The sequence below is a fragment of the Microcaecilia unicolor genome, chromosome 11 (assembly GCF_901765095.1).
Source record: "Microcaecilia unicolor chromosome 11, aMicUni1.1, whole genome shotgun sequence".
In the NCBI taxonomy this organism is placed as follows: domain Eukaryota; kingdom Metazoa; phylum Chordata; class Amphibia; order Gymnophiona; family Siphonopidae; genus Microcaecilia; species Microcaecilia unicolor.
Window position 1 is genome coordinate 162,503,339 of NC_044041.1, and position 23,602 is coordinate 162,526,940.

The 23,602-nt window shown below is 45.2% G+C and overlaps 1 protein-coding gene across 2 annotated transcripts in view; it reads left to right on the forward strand.

The window, feature by feature from the left end:
• The window catches only part of LOC115480055 (WD repeat-containing protein 62-like), a 250,748-nt gene that overhangs the window by 109,821 nt on the left and 117,325 nt on the right, over nucleotides 1-23,602 (forward strand). For both annotated transcript variants that reach the window (XM_030218472.1, XM_030218473.1), the window contains exon 14: nucleotides 4,196-4,266. In XM_030218472.1, coding sequence (XP_030074332.1) covers nucleotides 4,196-4,266 — 71 coding nt within the window. The remainder of the gene's footprint in view (nucleotides 1-4,195; nucleotides 4,267-23,602) is intronic.

Consider the following 23,602-nt stretch of genomic DNA (forward strand, 5'->3'; position numbering starts at 1 on the left):
GAGCATTTCAGGTGAAGCCTCACATATGGCGCAAGTAAGGAAGAATGATGGTAAATGTAGTCTGGAAATCTGGCATCGCCGCCTGGGACATCGTGATTGTAAGGTGATCCAGGATCTTTACAGTAAGCAACTGGCCACCGGCATTCAGATAAGTGCAGATGCTGGTAAAATGGAGAAATGCATAGACTGTGTTACTCAAAAAGGTGTGAGACCCTCATTTCCTGCATACACAGGAAATAGGAGTAATAAAGTGCTGGACTTAATACACAGTGACTTATGTGGACCGTTTAATATCCCATCATTGGGAAATAACAGATTTGTGCTAATATTCTTGGATGATTTCTCTAGATACTGTGTGGCCTATTTGCTGAAAGAAAAAAGTCAAGTCACAGACATGCTGAAGAAATACGTAGCCATGGTGTGCAATAAATTTGAAAGAAAACCAAAGGTTCTTCAGACCGACAATGGTGGTGAGTTCACTTCACAAAGCATGCGCACATTTCTAGAACAAGAAGGCATTCAACATATCACAACAGTAGCTTATACACCAGAGCAAAATTCTGTTGCAGAGAGAAAATTTAGGTCACTTGTGGAAATGACCAGATGTATGCTGTCAGATAGCAATCTCCCTAAAAGACTATGGGGGGAAGCCATTCTCACAGCAGTGTACCTACAAAACAGAATGCCAACTAAAGGCGCTGAGCGCACACCACATGAGACATGGCATGGTAGGAAGCCAAACCTGTCACATATAAGAACATTTGGAAGTACAGCATATGCTCATATACCAAAGCAAAGAAGGCATAAGCTGGATTCCACAACAGAAAGGGGCATTTTAGTTGGCTATGCTCCAGGACACAAAGGATATAGAATTTTGAATCTGAAAACTGGCATTGTTGGCATAAGACATGTTACATATTTTGATGAAAACAAAAGGGTTGATAAAGGCTGGATTATCCCAGATGAGCCTTATCATCCAGAATATGAAACTAAAACCATAATAGACATGCCAGTGTATATAAATGCCATACCAAGGCAGATGTCTGAAAGCAACTCATCTGTATCTAACGAGGAACAGGCAGAGGAAGCAGACACAGAAAGGATCATTGAAGAAGACAGTACAGTTGGAGAAGGGGAATCAATTGGAGAAGGACTCTCAGATTTAGAGGATGCGGAAAGGTCAGACCAACCTGTTGTCAGACGCTCATCCAGGGAAAACAAAGGTGTTCCACCCCCAAGACTGTCTTACCTAACAAAGTCAGCAGAAGCTCAAGAGCCCTTAACATGGGATGAGATTGAGAAAATGCCAGCAGAAGAAGCTGCTGAATGGCGTAAAGCTGCACAAGAAGAAATTGATGCATTGGATAAAAATAATACTTGGATTCTTACAAAATTACCTCCTGGCAAGAAAGCTATAGGATGCAAATGGGTATTCAAGTTAAAAAGGAATGCACAAGGAAAAGTGGAAAGGTATAAAGCAAGATTAGTGGCAAAGGGATATCTTCAAAAATATGGAGAAGATTTTGATGAAGTGTTTGCACCTGTAGTGAAACACACGACAATCAGAACACTTCTGAGCATTGCAGTCTCAAAAGGCATGCAAGTCAACCACATTGATGTGAAAACAGCGTTTCTTCACGGAGATATAACTGAGGACTTGTACATGGAACAGCCAACAGGTTTCATAAATACAAAACAAAGACAGCTAGTGTGTAAATTAAACAAAGGTCTTTATGGATTAAAGCAAAGTGCAAAATGTTGGAATGATAAATTGCATGAAATATTGACAAATTTAGGATTTAAGCAAGGTGAAGCAGATAAATGTTTGTACACTAGGTGCACAAATGGACAATATGCATACATTTTAGCTTTTGTTGATGATCTGCTCATTGCAAGCAAGAGTACAAGGACATTGTAAAGTGTTTAAACCACAATGTTGAGATAAAAGAACTTGGTAATGTGTCATACTATCTTGGTATAGAAATTGAGAAACAAAATGATGGTTCTTATCTTCTAAGCCAGAAGCAGAAAATAAATGAGCTTATTGAAAGTTTAGGTATGCAAGATGCCCAAGTTGTAAGCACTCCCATGATCACTGATTTTCTGAAGGATGAAACAGTAAGAGAACCTTTACCAGATAACATCCAATATAGATCAGCCATAGGTAAGCTTTTATATCTAGCTACCACATACAGGGCTGATATAGCAAATGCAGTAGGAATTTTGAGCAGAAGGGTCAGCTCACCTACCAAATCAGATTGGACTGCAGTTAAAAGGATGGTAAGGTATTTAAAGGGTACCATTGATTGTAAATTAAAGATTTCAGCCAATAGTAATCCAAAACTAATATGTTACTGTGATTCAGATTGGGCAGGGGATCATTCTGATTATAAATCCACAAGTGGATATGTGTTTATGTATGGAAATGTACAAATTTCATGGGCCAGTCATAAACAAAGTATTGTGAGTTTGTCTTCTACAGAAGCTGAATATGTGGCTGTATCGGAAGCGTGCAGAGAACTGATGTGGATTGAAAAACTTTTGCTGGATTTCGGAATAGCTGAAAAGAGACCAATCCAGATAATGGAAGATAATCAGAGCTGCATCCGACTGTCACAGAATGACAAGGTTCAGTCACGCACCAAGCACATCGCAACGAAATACCACAACGTGCGAGAGTTGGCGAAAGAAGGGGTCATCAGTCTACACTATTGTCACACCAGTGAGATGACAGCTGACATCATGACCAAACCGTTACCCAGAGAACATTTTGTGAATCTGCGTATAAAGCTTGGACTTTGTATGAATAAATAATTGCATGACAGTTATGCATGAGAAGGGGTTTGTTGGAATGTAATTGTATTTTACATGCATTGCCTGTCACCTATTATTTCTCTGTGATTACTCTGTGACCTCTGATGTGAATTACTTAGAGAGGTCACACAGCTATGCAACTTCCTGTGGGGGTTAGATGCAGCAGATGCAGCACATGGAGCACATGGAGCTCATGATCTCTCCTAACCTGAGAGGATCTATGGTGGTGTGAGCATCCATTACCATCTAAGCACATGGAAGGAGCTGATAATACAAATGTATAGTAATATGTATATATAAGCCTGTCTGATTATAATCTAACTACAAACTGTGAGTAAACAGATGTTTTGTTACTTCAACTTTAAAGTGACTCAGCAGTGAATTATTCAGGGGTGAATGAGAGAGAGATGAAGAAAGAAATTAACATTTCTAAAGCTGAAGCTGTGTGTACTAAAATCTGCTAATTATTTACTACAAATAATCCAACATATAGGACCTGCAGCGCTGATTTAAATAGGTAGAATCAAGGGACTACAAATACACTGGTTTGGGATGTAAGTACAAAACTGGAATGCCCAAAAAGTTTCTCTCCTGGAACTGGCCAACTAGGACAGTGCTGCTTTTGCACAATTTGCATTCACAGCCTAAAAGGTTCAGTTCTCAGCTCAAGGGATCACTGTGTGCGTCCTGAAATTGACTCTGTCTTAGCCATCAAGACAATATTTGTCCAATTTGATGCCAAAATTAGCAAAACACTATGGATAATTTGTATAGCCAAGTACTAGGTTAAAGTTGAATTATAAGGCACAATAAGTAGGCTGTCATGCAAACCCCTGGCTTTTGTATGGACAAAGGATTCCTGTGTAATGTTATCCTGCTCCAGGTGCTCAGCTATAGTAGACTTGGTTTTGCTGTGTCCTCTTGGTACCCCTCTTGAAAACCTATGAACACTGTGACATATCATGCTGCATGTATAGTGGTTACTAGAGAGATTAAACTTTAATTTTTTATTTTTAATCACGGTTGATTATAAAAAAATATTTTGTGACTAACTTTGAAACTTACCCAGACGGGTCTTGGTTTTTAAATTTTGGCTCTATAAAGCACGTAACATTTTTGGCCGGACAATCTGCTGGGGCAGAGTTCAAAGCTAACCAGATAATGGCAATATTTTTCCACTGTCCAGTTACATTTATGAGATTATTGTACCTTTAGATACAGCAGACCTAAGAGAGCTAAGTGTCTTTTAATCTGCGATAGTGCTACTGAGAACAACGTATTTCACTGAATAGCCCGTTAGATATCGGTATAACATCTCTGTATATCTTTAACCACATGTCAACCCTTACAATTTTTTAACTTACTTTTCTCCTTTTGATAGGAAGAAATGGCCAAGTTCACATGATAAGCTGTGGAGTTGATAAAAGTATTTATTTCCGCACAGCAGAGAAGGTGAGGCTGGTGTTAGGCTATTTTTCTTTGCAGGAATTGTGAGCAAAGTAGACCAGATGCACTGGGTGTTTTGCTTTTGTTTGTTTGTTTGGTTTTTTTTTGGGGGGGGGGAGGGGAGAATTAAGGGTTTTTTTTTGTTTATAATGTTTAAACAATATAAAAAAGTACACACATGTGTGAGTGGGTTGGTTGGATATGCTGTCTTGCCAGCAGGTGGAAACTGAGAAATACTGACCTATGATGTCATCATTTAAGAACTGTGTGTAACTCCTTTTCTAGTTAGTATCTCTGTCTCCAGAAGGGTGGTAGGTCAGATAACGGTACTGCTTCTTCTCAAGTCTGGTAGGGAAGTTGTTTTGTCTTTTTTCTGGAGTTTAAAAAAAAAAAAGAAGAGAAGAAGCTAATGAGTGAGGCTCAAGCTTCAGGAGCTCAGTGATCTAGGAGCCTCAAGGTGTTAACATCTGGGGGTCCCAAGTCTCCCCCCCTCCCCAAACATCCCTATATTCTTGGCATTTAAGGGGTAGCTGTTGTGTGCCTCAGTCCCTTCTTCACAATTAGAGAACCTTGGGTGCCTGAACTAAATATTTCTGCCACATCCAAAAAAAAAAAAGCCTTCAGCTGGTGTATGGTATGCCTCTGTCTGCTTTTTAATTTCTTTTTCTGTGAAAACAAAAGACTATTTCAGTTTTTTGTGTGTAGAGAGAGAGAGAGAAAAAAGTGGTTGCTGGAAACCTTGAGTGATATCAGTAAGCCAGGAGAGCCCGTGGCTGTGATAGGTTTCTCCTCAGAGTTTATTTTAATGCACCAAGCTTTTTGTCTTACAGTGGCCCCAGTGATTTTAAGTTCAAGCAGAGGGGCTGGGGACTCAAAGCAGCAGGAGCTTGCTTAGGAGCTGTATATGGAGGAAGTACTCTCAGTAGTTTCTCGGGAGCTGGCTAGAGAGGCAGGGAAAGCCCAAGGGGTTCAGCTGGGGGAGGGGGGGGAGGGGAGATGAAGTTCTCTTCACCGAAAATTCACTCGATAGTTAGAATTTTCCACAGGGAGAAGCTCCCAGACTTAATCATGCAGATCATGGCAACCCTGGTGATAGCATCCAGGTGGACACCCAATTAGAAGAAATAAAGAAGCTGTCCAAATCATTCCCATAGCATAGAACCATCAAGAGATGATTTCTTCAGAGTAGGATTCTCCAAATGTGGCCTTTAAGATCAACAAGTCTATGACAGGCTTGTATCCAAATCTAGTGGATGAGAAGGAGTCCCTTCAATTTCTGAGTGTGGATACGATGGTCTTGGCAGTAACCAAGAAGACCACCATCTTGTTGGAAGGGATGAGGCCTTTAAAGATCCCCAGGATCAGAACATGGAAGCTATTTTGAAACAGGTTTTTGATTTCAGCTCTAGCAATACAGCCTGTAGTCTGTGGAGATTATGTAGCCTTGGTATGTTTCAGATGGGCCAAGCAGGTCATCTGAATAATGCAGGATAGGTTGCCTGGAGATGGGTTCAGCCTTCCTAGCAGATGCCTTGCATGATCTGATAAGGGTGTTTGCCAAAGGCATTGTATCGTTAGTGGCAGCATAGAGGTTTCTTTGCTTAATTTACGGTTATTGTGTCTAAGGCATGGCTCTCAAGCTCCTGTTTGTGGCAGGTTGCTATTAAGAGAAGAGTTAATGGAGCTGGTGGAGCCCTTGGGAGAGTCTAAGGTGTGCCATAGCTTCCTGAGGGCATCTGAAGAGGTCCATGCCTTCCTCTTCCAGGAAAGGCTGTTTAGGGAGTCTGGAGGTATTGCCAGGAGAGAATCAGTGGGACACTACTTTTTTTATTCCCCCCACCAACATCAGAAGAGCCAGTCCTTTCAGGGAGGCTGAAGAGGCAGCAGAGATACAAGCGATGCTGCCTCCGGTCCAATCTGAGGATCCTAAAGAATGTTTGGGGGCTCACCTCCCAATCCCAGTGGTAGGGGGACAAGTTAAAGAAATTTTACTGAAGTTGTGCCCAAATCCCCTCGGACCAGTGGGTTTTTAAGTACATAAGTACTGCCATGCTGGGACAGACCAAAGGTCCATCAAGCCCAGCATTCTGTTTCCAACAGTGGCCAATCCAGGTCACAAGTACCTGGCAAGATCACAAAACAGTACAACACATTTTATGCTGCTTTTCCTAGAGATAAGCAGTGGATCTTCCCTGCCCATTTTAATAATGGCTTATGAACTTACCTTTTAGAAAGCTATCCAAACCTTTTTTTTAAACCCCACTAAGCTAGCTGCTTTTACCACATTCTCTGGCAACGAATTCCAGAGTTTAATTACATGTTGGGTGAAGAAATATTTTCTCCAATTACTTTTAAATTTACTACTTTGTAGCTTCATTGTGTGCCCCCTAGTACTAGTATTTTTGGAAGGAGTAAACAATCGATTCACGTCTACCTGTTCAATTCCACTCATCATTTTTATAGACCTCTATCATGTCTCCCCTCAGCCGTCTCTTCTTCAAGCTGAAGAGCCTTAACTGCTTTAGCCTTTCCTCATAAGGAAGTCAACCCATCCCACTTTATCATTTTCGTCACCCTTCTCTGTACCTTTTCTAATTTCACCATATCTTTTTTTGAAATGTGGTGACCAGAACTGCACACAGTATTCGAGGTGTGGTAGCATCATGGAGCAATACAAAGGTATTATGACGTCCTCATTTTTGTTTTCCATTCCTGTCCTAATAATACCTAACATTCTATTTGCTTTCTTAGCTACTGCTAACACTGAGCAGAGGGTTTCAGTGTATTATTAACGATGACACCTAGATCCCTTTCGTGGTCGGTGACACCAAATGTGGAACCTTGTATTATGTAGCTATAGTTCAGGTTCCTCTTTCCCACGTGCATCACTTTGCACTTCTTCACATTATTTATTTATTTATTTGTAGTATTTGTATCCCACATTTTCCCACCTATTTGCAGGCTCAATGTGGCTTACATTATGCCGTGATGGCGCTCGCCATTTCTGGTACAGAATTTCAGATGGTATTACATTTAGGTGCATGCATATAAGGTAAAAAAGAGTACGTTTTGGTATTACATACAAATGATTTTGCATTAAGGTGCATACATACATGGTACAGAGGAATGCATTATGGCATTGCATAGAGGTTTCTTAGTGATAAAATGAGTTGTAGCATAAGTTAGGTCATCGACTATAAAGATACCTTGTCAATCTAGGAAGTAGGTTGGTAATGCGTATTATGTAGCTTTCTTTAATAGCAGTGAGGTTAAACAGTTAAACGGCAAAAGTTCGGTTTTGTCTAGTTCTTGTAAAATCTATTTGTTTTGTATTTAAGATGGAACATTATGGTAAGCTTTCTTGAATAGGTTCGTTTTCAGTAATCTACGGAAGATTGTTAGGTCATGTATTGATTTCATGGCTTTCGGTAATGCATTCCATAGTTGCGTGTATACGTAGGAGAAGCTGAATGCGTATATGGATTTATATTTTAGTCCTTTGCAACTGGGGTAGTGGAGATTGAGGAAGGAAAAATTATGTATAATCATACCTGATAATTTTCTTTCCATTAATCATAGCTGATCAATCCATAGACTGGTGGGTTGTGTCCATCTACCAGCAGGTGGAGATAGAGAGCAAACTTTTGCCTCCCTATATGTGGTCATGTGCTGCCGGAAACTCCTCAGTATGTCGATATCAAAGCTCCATCCGCAGGACTCAGCACTTAGAGAATTACACCCACGAAGGGACACTCTGCCCAGCTCACCACCGCCGAAACGGGGGAGGGGAATTAACCCAGCTCATCCCCACACAAGTGGGGGAGGGGAATCCGTCCAGCTCATCCCCGCGGAGCGGGGGAGGGACACCACACCCGCCGATGCGGGGGGATCTGGCTTATCCTGCAACCGCAACCGCGGGAGGAGCTGACTGACCCGAACACCGCCGAAGCGGGAGGGGTACAAAACTGCCCTACAGCCGCACGAAGCGGGAGGGAGTGCCGGCAGAATTTTAAGTCTCAATCCAGCCCCGTAAAACGGAGGGGAGAGGAATGCAGCAGCTCACTGTAACACAAACTCGTCTTAACTCTTGAAGAATCCAAGTGAAAAAACTTGAACACGAAGTCTTTCTGAAGTAACTGAAGACTAAACTTGAACCTGAAATGCAACCAGAATAAAAACAGTACAGAAATCTGGGAGGGGCTATGGATTGATCAGCTATGATTAATGGAAAGAAAATTATCAGGTATGATTATACATAATTTTTCCTTCCATATCATCAAGCTGATCAATCCATAGACTGGTGGGATGTACCGAAGCAGTACTCACCCAGGGCGGGACATTGAAATCCCTGACCTCAACACTGAAGCTCCAAACCGGGCCTCCGCCCGTGCAGCCACAGTCAAACGGTAATGCTTGGAGAATGTATGGGCCGAAGCCCAAGTTGCCGCCTTGCATATCTCTTCCAAGGAGACGGAACCGGCCTCTGCCATCGAGGCCGCTTGAGCTCTTGTGGAGTGAGCCTTCAGCTGGATAGGCGGCACCTTCCCCGCGGCCACATAAGCCGCTGCAATGGCTTCCTTGACCCATCTTGCCACTGTAGGCTTAGCAGCCTGCAGACCCCTACGAGGACCTGCATACAGGACAAACAGATGATCCGATTTCCGGAAATCATTGGTCACTTCCAAGTATCTGATGATGACTCGTCTCACATCCAGATATTTAAGAGCAGAGTACTCCTCTGGGTAGTCCTCCCTACGAAAGGAAGGGAGACAGAGCTGCTGATTCACATGGAAGCGAGAAACAATCTTGGGCAGAAAGGAAGGCACTGTGCGAATAGTCACTCCTGCCTCAGTGAACTGTAGAAAAGGCTCTCGACATGAGAGCGCCTGGAGCTCGGAAACTCTTCTGGCTGAAGTGATAGCCACCAAAAAGACTGCTTTCAACGTCAGGTCTTTCAGAGATGCCCTTGACAAGGGTTCAAACGGCGGCTTCTGCAATGCTCTTAGCACCAGGTTGAGATTCCACGCAGGCACCACTGAGTGCAGAGGAGGGCGCAGGTGATTAACTCCCTTGAGAAAGCGCACCACATCTGGCTGCGAAGCCAGGGAAGCACCCTTCAGGCGGCCCCTGAAGCAAGCCAGAGCCGCTACCTGGACTTTAAGGGAACTGAGCGACAGGCCTTTGTCCAGACCTTCTTGCAGGAACGCCAACACTGAAGAAATTGGAGCAGTGAAAGGAGAAAGAGAGCCTGCTTCACACCACGCTGCAAAGATACGCCAAACCCTGGCGTAAGCAGTAGAAGTAGAGCGCTTCCTCGCTCTCAACATAGTGGCGATGACCTTGTCTGAGAAGCCCTTCTTCCTCAGACGCTGCCGCTCAATAGCCAGGCCGTAAGACCAAAGGGGGAGGGATCCTCCATCACCACGGGACCCTGATGTAACAGGCCCTGCTCCACAGGCAGCCGCAGAGGATCGTCGACTGAGAGCCTGATCAAGTCCGCATACCAGGGACGTCTGGGCCAATCCGGACCCACCAGGATTATCCTGCCGGGATGCTTTGCCACCCGGTCTAGCACCCTGCCCAACATGGGCCAGGGCGGGAACACATAGAGAAGCTCTTGCGTCGGCCATTGTTGGAGAAGAGCATCTACTCCCAGGGATCGAGGGTCCCGTCCTCTGCTGAAGAAGCGCGGCACTTGGCAATTGGCCGATGACGCCATCAGATCTAGGCTCGGCTGGCCCCAGCGCTTCGTGATGTCCAAGAACGCCTGAGCAGATAGCTGCCACTCTCCGGGCTCCAAGGTATGGCGACTGAGAAAGTCCGCCTTGACATTCATGACTCCGGCAATGTGGGCCGCTGACAGCTGCTCCAGGTTCGCTTCCGCCCACTGGCATAGACTCATAGCCTCCTTGGCTAGAGGGGCGCTCTTGGTACCTCCCTGGCGGTTGACATAGGCCACAGCCGTGGCATTGTCCGACAGAACCCGTACAGGCTTCCACACCAGTAACGGGATGAACTCCAAAAGCGCCAACCGAATGGCTCTGAGTTCCAGGAGGTTGATAGACCACTTTGCTTCTGCAGGAGACCAGAGCCCCTGCGCTGTCCTTCCCAAGCAGTGGGCTCCCCAGCCCGACAACGAGGCGTCCGTCGTGACGACAATCCACTCTGGGGTCACCAGAGGCATTCCCGTAGACAACTTGTCTGTCTGCATCCACCAGCTCAGCGCATTGCGCACTGCTGGGTCCAAGGGAAGGCGCACAGCATAATCCTCCGACATCGGAGTCCAGCGCTGCAGCAAAGAGTGTTGAAGTGGTCTCATATGAGCCCTGGCCCAGGGCACAACTTCCATCGTGGCCGTCATAGAGCCCAACAGCTGCACATAGTCCCAAGCCCGAAGGGGAGAGGCTACTAGGAACTGGTCCACCCGAGCCTGAAGTTTGACAATCCGATTGTCTGGCAGGAACACTCTGCCCACTTGGGTGTCGAATCGAACTCCCAGGTACTCCAGGGACTGAGTCGGGCGCAGCTGGCTCTTCTCCCAGTTGATGATCCATCCCAGGGAGCTCAAAAGAGCAACCACCCGGTCCACAGCTTTGCCGCACTCTGCATAAGAGGGGGCTCGGATCAACCAGTCGTCCAGATAAGGATGGACTTGTACTCCTTCCTTTCGCAGGAAGGCCGCTATGACCACCATTACTTTGGAAAAGGTCCGCGGAGCAGTAGCCAACCCGAACGGGAGGGCTCTGAACTGGAAGTGTCGGCCCAGGACTGCAAAACGCAGAAAGCGTTGATGAGGAGGCCAGATGGGAATATGCAGGTACGCTTCCTTGATGTCCAAGGATGCCAGGTACTCCCCTGCCTTCACTGCCGCTATAACAGAGCGGAGAGTCTCCATGCGAAAGTGCCGCACTTTCAAGGCCCGATTGACCCCTTTGAGGTCGAGGATAGGCCGGACAGAACCTCCTTTCTTTGGTACCACAAAGTAAATGGAGTAACGCCCCTTGCCAAGCTGACTTTCTGGCACCGGAACGACCGCACCCAGGCGGATCAGATTGTCCAAAGTCTGCTGCACTGCCACAGCTTTGACCGGAGACTTGCAGGGAGAGAGTACAAACCCGTCTCTTAAGGGTCGGCAGAACTCTAGCTTGTAGCCGTCTCTGATGACTTCCAGCACCCAAGCGTCTGAAGTTATTGTGGTCCACTCGCCCAGAAACGAGGACAGCCGTCCTCCAATCTGCACTGGGGCGTGGACCAAGACCCCGTCATTGGGTACGAGACCCTGGGGGAGGACCGGAGGGAGCACCTCCGGGACGGCGGTCTCTGCGAAAGGAACGCTGCTTGGGGGAGAAATGCCTCTTAAAGGAAGAGGGGGCAGAAGCACCCGACCTGCCCGGGCGATACCGACGGGCTTCCTGAAACCGTCCTCTGGAGGTACCGGGACGAGCACTAGCCCGAGCCCTGACCTCTGGTAACTTCTTGCCCTTAGACGTGCCGAGATCGGTCACGATTTTGTCCAGCTCGACCCCAAAGAGCAGCTTGCCTTTAAAAGGCAATCTAGCCAGGCGGGATTTAGAGGCGTGGTCAGCAGACCAATGTTTCAGCCAAAGCCACCGCCGCGCAGAGACTGTCTGAGCCATGCCTTTAGCTGAGGCTCTCAAGACATCATACAGCAAGTCTGCCAAGTAGGCTAAGCCCGATTCCAGGGCTGGCCAATCATCCCTCAAGGAATGATCCGAGGGGGACGCCCGCTGCACCATAGTCAGGCACGCCCTGGCCACATAGGAGCCGCAAACTGAGGCCTGCAAACTTAAAGCAGCCGCCTCAAAGGACGACCTTAAGGCCGCCTCCAATCTCCTGTCTTGGGCGTCCTTTAGGGCCGTGCCACCTTCCACCGGCAATGCCGTTTTCTTAGTCACCGCAGTGATTAAAGAATCCACGGTAGGCCACAGATAGGCCTCACGTTCACTCACAGCCAAAGGATAGAGGCGGGACATAGCCCTAGCCACTTTAAGGCTCGCTTCTGGGACATCCCATTGAGCCGAAATTAAGGTGTGCATGGCATCATGCACGTGGAAGGTTCTAGGCGGGCGCTTCGTCCCTAGCATAATGGCAGAGCCAACGGGCTGAGGGAGAGACGTCCTCCGGAGAGGAAATCTTCAAAGTGCCCATGGCCTGTAACAACAGGTTGGGCAAATCCTCTGGGCGAAAAAGCCGCGCTGCAGAGGGGTCATCCGCTCCATCCGAGCGGGGATCCGTCTCCTCCAAGGAATCCGCAAAGGACCGTTGGGAGACCTCAGACACGCTGCCCTCATCTACATCGGAGGAGACAAATTCCTCCAAGGCCTGGGAATCAACCCGAGGGCGTTTACCTCTGGGAACCTCAACCTCTTTACCAGACGAGGGAGCGGGGGCAGCGTTGTGCATGAGGAAGGCCTGATGCAGCAGCAAAACAAACTCGGGGGAGAAACCCCCCAGACTGTGCACTTCCGCAGCCTGGGCAACAGCCCTAGGCGCACTCTCAACCGGCGCTCGCAACAGCGGGGGAGAGGCCTGCTGCGCATCCAAAATGGCGTCCGGCGCGAAACTCCGCGAAGGAGCCGCGCGGGAAGAACGGCTCTTAACTGTAGCCGCTTCTGTGCCGTCGCCCAAATTAAGGGCGTTCATGGCATTAAAGTCTCCAACCTCAAGGGCGGCCCAAGAGAAGCCGTCCGAGCCGCGTGGCCGGCCAAAATGGCGGAGGCGAGGAGCGGGGGATGGGCGTTTATGGCGGGAAAAACCGCCACGCCGGAGGAAGGACCGGGACATTCATCGGTCACGAACCGCCACCCAACAAGGGCGAATCAGGCTTTAAGACCCCCGCATCCCCTCTAGAAGCGCTCAGCAACCCGGGGAGCGACCCTTTGCGCCCTCGCCCTCCGACGCCATGTGCCACGAGGAGAAGAATCGGGGAACCCCCGCCCGCTATAAAAAGGTAAAATTACCTGCTGTCCGCTCCGAGTTGTAACGACCTGGTGTCCCAGTGAGTAGCTGCAATAGACGCTTAAATAAACGTCGAAATAAACGCCTTTAAAGACGTTTAAAATTTCTTTTTTTTTTTTTTTTTTTTTTCCAACGGAGCCAGCGGGAGGGGGAGAAAAGGAGGGACCTGGCACCACCAGGTTTGCACTTGCTGAAAAGAGCCCTCAACCCCAGGCACTCAACAAAACCTAAAAATTAGGCTTGGAGGCCTAGCCAGAGCTGCTGCTGTGTGTGACCACCACCTGCTGAGATAGAGAACATACTGAGGAGTTTCCGGCAGCACATGACCACATATAGGGAGGCAAAAGTTTGCTCTCTATCTCCACCTGCTGGTAGATGGACACAACCCACCAGTCTATGGATTGATCAGCTTGATGATATGGAATGTTCGTGATGATCTTTTTGCGTTCCTAGTAGGTAGGTCTATGAGGTCTGACATATAGGTCGGAGCTTCCCCGTGAACGATTTTGTGGACCAGTGTGCAAACTTTGAACGCAATTCGTTCTTTTAAAGGGAGCCAGTGTAGTTTCTCTCTTAGGAGTTTGGCGCTTTCGTATTTTGCTTTCCCAAATATGAGCCTGGCTGCTGTGTTTTGAGCTGTTTGAAGTTTCTTAATGACTTGTTCTTTGCATCCGGCGTAGATGGCATTGCAATAATCTAGATGACTTAGCACCATCGATTGTACCAGGCTACGGAATATTTCCCTTGGGAAAAAAGGTTTGATCCTTTTAAGTTTCCACATTGAGTAGAACATTTTCTTTGTAGTGTTTTTCGCATGGTCTTCGAGTGTTAAACATCATCTGCCATTTGAATGCCCACTCTCGTAAGGTCCTCTAGCAATTTAACTTTGAATAACTTTGTGTCAGCAAATTTAATTACCTCATTAGTTACTCCCATCTCTAGATCATTTATAAATATGTTAAAAAGTATGGAGCCCCAATATCTACCCATCTGCATTGAGAATACTGACCATTTAACCCTACTCTGTTTTATATCTTTTAAACAGTTTTTAATCCACAGTAGTACACTACCTCCTATCCCATGACTCTCCAATTTCCTCTGGAGTCTTACATGAGGTACTTTGTCAAATGCCTTTTGAAAATCTGGATGCACAATATCGACCGGCTCACCTTTATCCACCTGTTTGTTCACCCCTTCAAAGAAATGTAATAGATTGGTGAGGCAAGGTTTACCTTCACTAAATCCATGTTGCCTTTGTCTCATTAATCCATACTTTTGAATATGATCTGTAATTTTGTTGTTTATAGTCTTACAATTTTGCCCGGCACTGACATCAGGCTCTCTGGTCTATAATTTCCCAGATCACCTCTGGAACTCTTAAAAAAAAAAAAAAAAATTGGCGTTACATTGGTCACCCCTCCAATCTTCCGATACCATGCTTAATTTTAAAGATAAATTATGTATTACTAATAATAGTTTACTTCGGTCTTCATTGGGTCGGATACCGGTGTCGGAAATGGTATTTCAAGCGATCGAGTTGGAGAAACTTACTGACTTCAGGGTAAACCTGGAGGACATAATGGGGCAATTCAGCAAATTGAAGAGTAGCAAATCTCCTGGACCGGATGGTATTCATCCTAGAGTACTGATAGAACTGAAAAATGAGCTTGCGGAGCTACTGTTAGTGATATGCAATTTATCCTTAAAATCGAGCCTGGTACCGGAAGATTGGAGGGTGGCCAATGTAACGCCGATTTTTAAAAAAGGTTCCAGGGGAGATCCAGGAAATTATAGACGTCAGTGCTGGGGAAGATGCTAGAAGCTATTATTAAAAAGAAAATTACAGAGCACATCCAAGGACATGGATTACTGAGACCAAGTCAACACGGCTTTTGTGTGGGGAAAACTTGCCTGACCAATTTACTTCAGTTCTTTGAAGGACTAAACAAACATGTGGACAAAGGGGAGCCGGTTGATATTGTGTATCTGGATTTCAAAAGGCGTTTGACAAGATACCTCATGAAAGGCTACAGAGGAAATTGGAGGGTCATGGGATAGGAGGAAATGTCCTATTGTGGATTAAAAACTGGTTGAAGGATAGGCAACAGAGAGTACAGACCCCTGAGGAACCCCACTAACTACCTTTCTCCATTGTGAATACTGCCCATTTAACCCCACTCTCTGTTTCAACCAGTTTTAATCCACAATAGGACATTTCCTCCTATCCCATGACCCTCCAATTTCCTCTGTAGCCTTTCATGAGGTACCGTGTCAAACACTTTTTGAAAATCCAGATACACAATATCAACCAGCTCCCCTTTGTCCACATGTTTGTTTACTCCTTCAAAGAATTGAAGTAAATTGGTCAGGCCACACAAAAGCTGTGCTGACTCGGTCTCAGTAATCCATGTCCTTGGATGTGCTCTGTAATTTTGTTTTAATAATAGCCTCTACCATTTTCCCCCGGCACTGACGTCCGACTCACCGGTCTATAATTTCCTGGATCTCCCCTGGAACCTTTTTTAAAAATCGGCGTTACATTGGCCACCCTCCAATCTTCCAGTACCACGCTCGATTTTAAGGATAAATTGCATATCACTAGCAGTAGCTCCGCAAGCTCATTTTCAGTTCTGTCAGTACTCTAGGATGAATACCATCCGGTCCAGGAGATTTGCTACTCTTCAGTTTGCTGAACTGCCCCATTACGTCCTCCAGGTTTACCATGAAGTCAGTAAGTTTCTCCGACTCGTCCGCTTGAAATACCATTTCCAACACTGGTATCCCTCCCAAATCTTCCTCAGTGAAGACCGAAGCAAAGAATTCATTCAGTCTGTCTGCTACGTCATTGTCTTCCTTGATCGCCCCTTTTACCCCTCGGTCATCCAGCGGCCCAACCGATTCTTTTGCTGGCTTCCTGCTTTTAATATATCAAAAAAAATTTTTTACTATGTTTTTTGCCTCTAATGCTATCTTTTTTTCGTAATCCCTCTTGGCCTTCTTTATCTGCGCCTTGCATTTGCTTTGACACTCCTTATGCTGCTTCTTGTTGTTTTCAGATGGTTCCTTCTTCCGTTTTCTGAAGGCGTTTCTTTTAGCCCTAATAGCTTCCTTCACCTCACTTTTCAACCACGCCGGCTGTCTTTTGGACTTCCGTCTTTCTTTTCTAATTTGCGGAATATGTTTGGCCTGGGCCTCCTGGATGGTATTTTTGAACAGTGTCCATGCCTGTTGTACAGTTTTTACCCTCTCAGTTGCCCCCACTAAGTTTTTTTTTTTTTCACCATTCTTCTCATTTTATCATAGTCTCCTTTTTTAAAGTTAAATGCTAACGTATTTGACTTCCTGTGTATAGTTACTTGAAGGTTGATATTATGATCACTGTTATCAAGCGGCCCCAGTACCATAACATCCCTCACCAGATCATGTGCTCTACTAAGGACCAAGTCTAGAATTGTTCCTTCTCTCGTCGGCTCCTGCACCAGCTGCTCCATAAAGCTGTCCTTGATTTCATCAAGGAATTGTACCTCTCTAGCGTGTCACGATGTTACATTTACCCAGTCTATACCCAGTCTACATTTACCCAGTTTATATTTGGGTAATTGAAGTCACCCATTATTATCGCATTGCCTATTTTGTTTGCGTCTCTGATTTCTTTTATCATTTCTGCGTCTACCTGCTCATCTTGGCGAGGCGGATGGTAGTACACTCCTTTCACCGTCCTTTTCCCTTTTATACATGGAATTTCAACCCAAAATGATTCAAAGGTGTGATTTGTGTCCTGCTGAATTTGTAATCTATCTGAGTTCTTCTACTTGTATTTTTAAAGCAGTGATATATATGATTTTGTCCCTGAGGATTAAAGTACATTGGTCAAACCAAGCATATATTTAAGATGAGACTGAACATAAACATTGTATTGTGACTGGTAAAATGGAGATGCCTTTAGTTAAACACTGTCAGGATTTTGAGCACACTTTTAATGAATTACAATACATGGCTATTGATCAAATTAGGGAGAATGGACGAAGAGGAGATATCTCATGTAGTTTACACCAGAGTGAGCCAAAGTGGATTTTAAATTACAAACGATGACACCGAAAGGATTGACTGGCACAATGGAGGCTTTTTACTGAGGTTGTGCTTCTTTAATCTGTTTTTGTGAGCCTGTGGCTGATATCACTGGAAGGGTGGTTCTCGAGAGTGTTTTGATGTATCAGCAGTTGCCATCTTGCTGCCAAGCTGGAAGTTTGCATGTTGGATTCCTCTTGACGAAGAGTTCGAAACAAAGGGGGACCCTTGTCGATGATTTGTTAATCTGTGCTACAGTTTATGGTTTTGGAATATATGGAGTGAGCAGATGGAACATGTTTTGAATCTTTCCTAAAGTCTCTACAATAGCTAAATTATATAGTTACTGTGCACAGTGTATTTAATTGCAATTTTTTTTTTTTTTAAGCTCTGAATGGACATTAATTGCGAAAAGAACTGACATATATTTATGTGCTTTTGGAGTACCTGTTTTTTTTTTTTTTGTAACAGTTTTTTCTTCCATTGGGAGTTGTTTTCTGTTGTTTTTTTTAGAACTCCATTAGAAACCTATAATAGAAGCCTTTCATGGAGGGTCATCCATGTAGATCCTCCTAGGCAGTTCAGGTTTCATTTGCTTAATGATCTTAATGATCAGTTCTTTTCTGTTAATTTCCTGAGCAAAATTAATTTAGAATTTTTGTGATTTTTTTTCCCCCTTGGTACTGACATTTATAGGAAACTGACTGATGTAAATAATATTTTAAACTATCAGAGCTGTCATAGTAAGTCTCTCAAATCAAATCTTCCCTACAGTCAATTCTTAAGACTTAAAGGCATTGCTTAAAACATGACACACACAGAAAGATCTCAGGAGATGCAGAAATGATTTAAAGAGAAACATTTTTGAGAATATCCTGTTGAGAAGTGCTGTGAAGGCATCGGAGGAGACACAGTGATAGCCAGGAAGACTTTATTGGTAAACAAAATAATTAAAAACAGAAGGCCTGACATGCCCATGTTTTGCCCAGCAGGGGCCGCTTCAGAAGCTCAACATTATTGTTAAGATAAATAAAATCAATATTTGAGAACAAAGCAAAAAGAACAGGAAGTGCTACGATAAAACAGTAGCTATGGATAGACAGTCTTTGCTTGAAACAAATGTTAAGAAAAAGGAGAATAGAATGATATGAATGTTGCACTTTACACACTTATCAAATGATATTTTTAAAATACTTAGAAAGCATTGGCATATTGTGCATATTGAAGATGTCCTTTATCGATTGCATACACTTTTATAAAGTTTTGACAGCACCATCGATTTTCAGCATTTCTAACTGCCATGGATAATTTTTAAAGTATTTTTCATAATTTTATGAGGTTTAAGAAGCTGTTAGATGGAATTTGGAGGCCTTTCAAGGTGTTTTAAAGCCTGCAAGTTAATCGTAGTTAAGTACACGCTCAACGCATTAATCATTAATCATGATTAAAGCATTTAATTGCATTACAGCATCTCCTGTTTCCTTCAAACATCTCTTTTGCGCTCATCCACTCCCGACCCATGACTTCCGTATGATCCAGCATCTTTCCCTCCAACCAGGATTCAACATCACCCCCACATGTCAGCCTACCTTAAAAATGGTCTTCTTTTGGTCTCCAGCAGCAACAGTGGTGCACATATGTTGCTTGAGGTCTGCGCCAAAGCTTTCCCACTGGCCCATTCTGCCTCCTCTGATATCACTTCCTGTTTTTGCGTGTGAGGGATGGGTCAGACGGAAAGCTTCGGTGCCAGGGACCAGCAGAAAACCACCTTGAAGGAAGACTGCAAGCAAAACTGTCACCAGTGGAAGCTATTGCCAAAGCAGTAAGCTCCAGCAGCCACAAAAAACTTTGTGTTGCTCACCACTAATTTTGTGTTGCTACTTATGAGGGTGAAGTACTGAACAATAGGAGGGAGGGAGAGAGAAAGAAAGAAAGAGATAATGGATGTGGGGGAAGAGGGAAAGGGAAGGAAGGAAGAGAAAGGGATATATGTTGGATCATGGATGGGCAATAGGGAGGGAGATTATCAGTCATTTAGGGAAGAGCAGGTGGATGGGATTGATATATACTGCCTTTCTGTGGTTACAATCAAAGCAGTTCACATATTATATATAGGTACTTATTTTGTACCTGTGGCAATGTGTCATGACTATGGTCGTGACTCCAATTTCGGACTCACCGTGTCTTCCGGTGGTCAGCTTCAGAGGTGGCTCTAGTCAGCTTTTTCCTTGCATTGTTGCCTCTGCTACCACTTCTGTGTTTCAAACCTACTTTGGTGCTTCTCTGTGTTTCAAGCCTCACTCAGGTGTTGTGTGTTTCAAGCTTCTTTCCTGTAGTCATGACATCGTCAGTGAAGGCCTTCATAAGGAAGGTGAGGACATTCATTCAGGGCCTTTGCACTGCCAAAGGTCTCCAGGTTTGTCTGTGTGCTTGTAGCACTTCTACCTTGTTTCCTTGTCTGTGTGAGCACTTCTGCATTATTTCTTTTGTTTGCTAGTCTGCCTGTGAGTTACTTCTGCCTTGCTTATTATTTGTTCGCCTGTGTGCTAGGGTTAGCACTTCTGTCTTGATTTTTGGCTTGTTTGCCTGTGTGCTAGGGTTAGCACTTCTGTCCTGATTTTTGGCTTGTTTGCCTGTGTGCTAGGGTTAGCACTTCTGCCTTGATTTTTGGCTTGTTTGCCTGTGTGCTAGGGTTAGCACTTCTGCCTTGATTTTTGGCTTGTTAGCCAGTGTGCTGGTTTAGCTTTTCTGCTTTGTCTGCCTTGCCTTGTGTTCTGCCCATTCTGCCTTGCCTTGTGTTCCGCTTTGTTTGTTCTGCCTAAGTCCTTGTTTATATGCTTGGGCTTATCTTTAGCCCTTGTGTTTCTGTGGGCTCCAGTGCAGCTTTGCTGCTTGTTCAGCCTTCTTGTGTTTGCCTCTGCCTTTGTGTTCGTGCCTTCTCTTTTGCCTCTGACCGTTGTGCTTGGGTTCCAGTTTGGCCTTGCGGCCCGTATGAGTGGGTTCTGATGTGCACCGGTTCTAATTCGGCCTTGTGGCCCATATGAGTGGGTTCTGATGTGCACCGGTTCCAATTCGGCCTTGCGGCCCATTTGAATGTCTTTCTTCTAACTTTACATGGCTCTGTGCCTGCATACTCTGGTCCTGCCTAGACAAGATCTGTTCCTATGTGCTCTGTTCTTGCCTAGCCAAGCTCTGCTCCTGCCTACTCTGTTCCTGCCTAGCCAAGCTCTGCTCCTGCGTACCCCCCCCCCCCCCCCCCCCCCGTTCCTGCCTAGCCACGCTCTGGTCCTGTGTACCCCATTCCTGCCTAGCCAAGTGCTGTTTCTTAGTATTGCCTGTGTTTTTATTGCACTTCTAGTCTGTTCCAGTCCTGGTTGGAAGGTTCGCCTGCTGCTGCTGTTTGTCGGCAGCGGCCCAAGAGCTCACGTTTTCCCTGAGGTTGTGACAGTTTGCAAAGGCCCTCAAGGTCATGTCCATGACACAGTGGAGATTTAAGTGATTTGCCCAGAGTTACAAGGAGCTGCAGCAGGAAATTAAATAAATTTTGTGTGATTTAATCGTGATTACATTTTTTAATCGGAATGCAGCCCTAATAAACAGCATTGAATCAGTGTCAGCGGTTTCACTACAACAAGCTGCCATTGCATGCTGCTGTTGCAGAGAGAGCTGGTAATACTAATCCTGTTCACACAATTTTTTATCTTAGTAATTTTTACTTCATGACTGTGTGCTTTGACTGCTTATGCTTTTTTTTTTAATCCGTTACTTTTTAGCCTTTACCAAGTAGGTGGAGCCACCTGTCTACACCACTTGAGTAGGTCTGTCTGTTTCACCTCCAGTATTGTTTTGAATGAATTTTTAACCCTTGATTTTTTTTTTTAATAATTCACTGATTATATTTCTTCACATTCAGTTTTATTATTTCTTTTTAATTATATATATATATATATATATATATATATATATATATATATATATATATATATATAAAAGGCAACACCAACGTTCTATGAAGCCTCCAGCCGGAAGTGTGAAGGGGGAGAGATATCCGGTTTCCCTATGAGTGTCTGCCCTGCCCTCTCTGTAACACAAACAGTCAGTGAAGGAAAACACAGCAAAGCAGTGAAGGACTCAGAGGGGGGAGGGGAGAGAGGGCAGAGGGCAGGGACACACACACACTCCCACATGCACACAGAAGAAAACCTTGCTAGCCCCCGTTTCATTTGCATCAGAAACGGGGCTTTTTTACTAGTATTTATATATTCTTCATGTTAGTTTTTGACACAATTATACAATTGAGTTTTTATGATTTCTACTATTTACATTTTCATTAGTTGTGCCATATTAGTTTAATTTGGATTTTATGATTTATACTAATGCGTGTTTATTAACAATCATTGTATGCCCTTGCGTAGGCAGAACATGTCCATGTCAGGCTTTTAGATCTTTTTTTTTTTTTTTTAATTTTCATGAAGTCTTTATTAATAAGTAAAACACAGATTCAAGTACATAGCACTTCGTACACAACATAGTACATTTCAATTGTACAGAACCAATCTCTGGTAATGTGGATGACAGATAATACAGCACACGATGAAACTCTCACTACATACCCAACAAACCAGACACATCTTGCTGTACGAGTGCGCCCAGTAAACTATGCAGTATGTCCAGCCCAATACTTCAAGATTTGTAGATTTGTATATATTAGTTCCCATCCCCCCACTCACCCCTGCCCCTCTGTCAAACATCACCATAGCCGATAACAGCAATCATATTATACATGAAGAAGAAATGGATCCCAGATCAAGTGCCATCTGTTCAGGTGGTTGCGCCTCTCAGCTAGTAGTCTTTCCATCTCACAGTTTTTGAATCCACCGAGTTATCGGTGGAGTTATAGGCTGCTTCCAATGGGCTGCAATTACAACTCTAGCAGTGCATATAGCCTGCCTGAGAAAAATTTGCTGGGTCTGAGGGCGATTTGCAACACCCGCCAAAAACAGGGAAAAGGTCGGGTTCCAAGGTAGCGGGCTGCCCATCCATCTCTGCAGCCTGCTGCGTACAGATCTCCAGAAGGCACTGATCTTCCTACAAGTCCACCATATGTGTCCCGCTGTGCCCTTTACACCGCAACCCCTCCAGCACAGCCCCGTCGTAGTGGGGAAAATACGCTGAAGGCGCTCAGACGTCAGGTACTATCGATATAACACCTTCACCGCGTTCTCCTTGAAGGGCACATGAGACGACACCCTCACCACATCCCGCTCCAGTCTCTCCCACGTTGCCTCCTCCATTGTCAACCCCAACTCCCTTTGCCAGCCCTTCCTATGAAGCGTGTAATTCTGGGACTGCCTATTGACAATGTGATAGAGACGTGAGACCAGCCCACTCGTCTTGGGTGGCCCCTCACAGATGGCTTCAAGTGTGGATTTTTCCCGGGTCACCACCTCCCGAACTGCCTGTGTCTTAAGAAAGGTGGATAACTGAAGGTAGGCATACTGGTCCAACCCAATTATCGGGAATCTCTCAAGAGCCTCTGGATATGACAACGAATCCCCCTCGAATAGTTGGCCCCACATTTGCAAACCTCCCTTATACCATCTTGTGAAGACTCCCTTTGTTGTACCTGGGTAAAATAATGGATTGTGCACTATGGGGGACAAACAAGAAAGTTAGTACGTCCACGTGGGAACATACTATCCCAATTAGAAAGGGTGACGTATATGGAGGGGCACAAGCCTCCCTCTAGGGATCTAAGTGAACTTGGGATCCACAAGAGCGCCCCCAGGGGCCGCGTACCTAAGGTGTATTGTTCCAGCTGCACCCACTGTCGATCCAGGTAGTCCTGAAACCATTCCACTGCCGCACGCGACTGAACTGGTCTATAATACCAGGCCAGGTTGGGTACCCCCAGCCCTCCTCTTTTCTTATCCTGATACAAAACCGAGCGCGCCAGCCGCGGACGTTTCCCCGCCCAGATAAAGCGCATAATACGCTCCTGCAGTGTTACTAGAAATTTCCGGGGCATTTTGATTGGAAGGGCTTGAAAAAGGTAGAGCAGGCGCGGCAAAACATTCATCTTTACAGAAGCTATGCGGCCAAACCAGGAGAGGTCATGGTCGCCCCATCTACCCAGGTCCTCAGTGATTGTCCCAGCCAAGCCCTTATAGTTTACCGCGAAGAGGTCAGAGTGGCGAGCTGTCAGATTGCAAATGCTCCTGTCAGCCCACCGGAAGGCATAGGTAGATCTCAACATTCCCACAAGCTCCTCCGGGAGAGACATTCAAAACTTCAG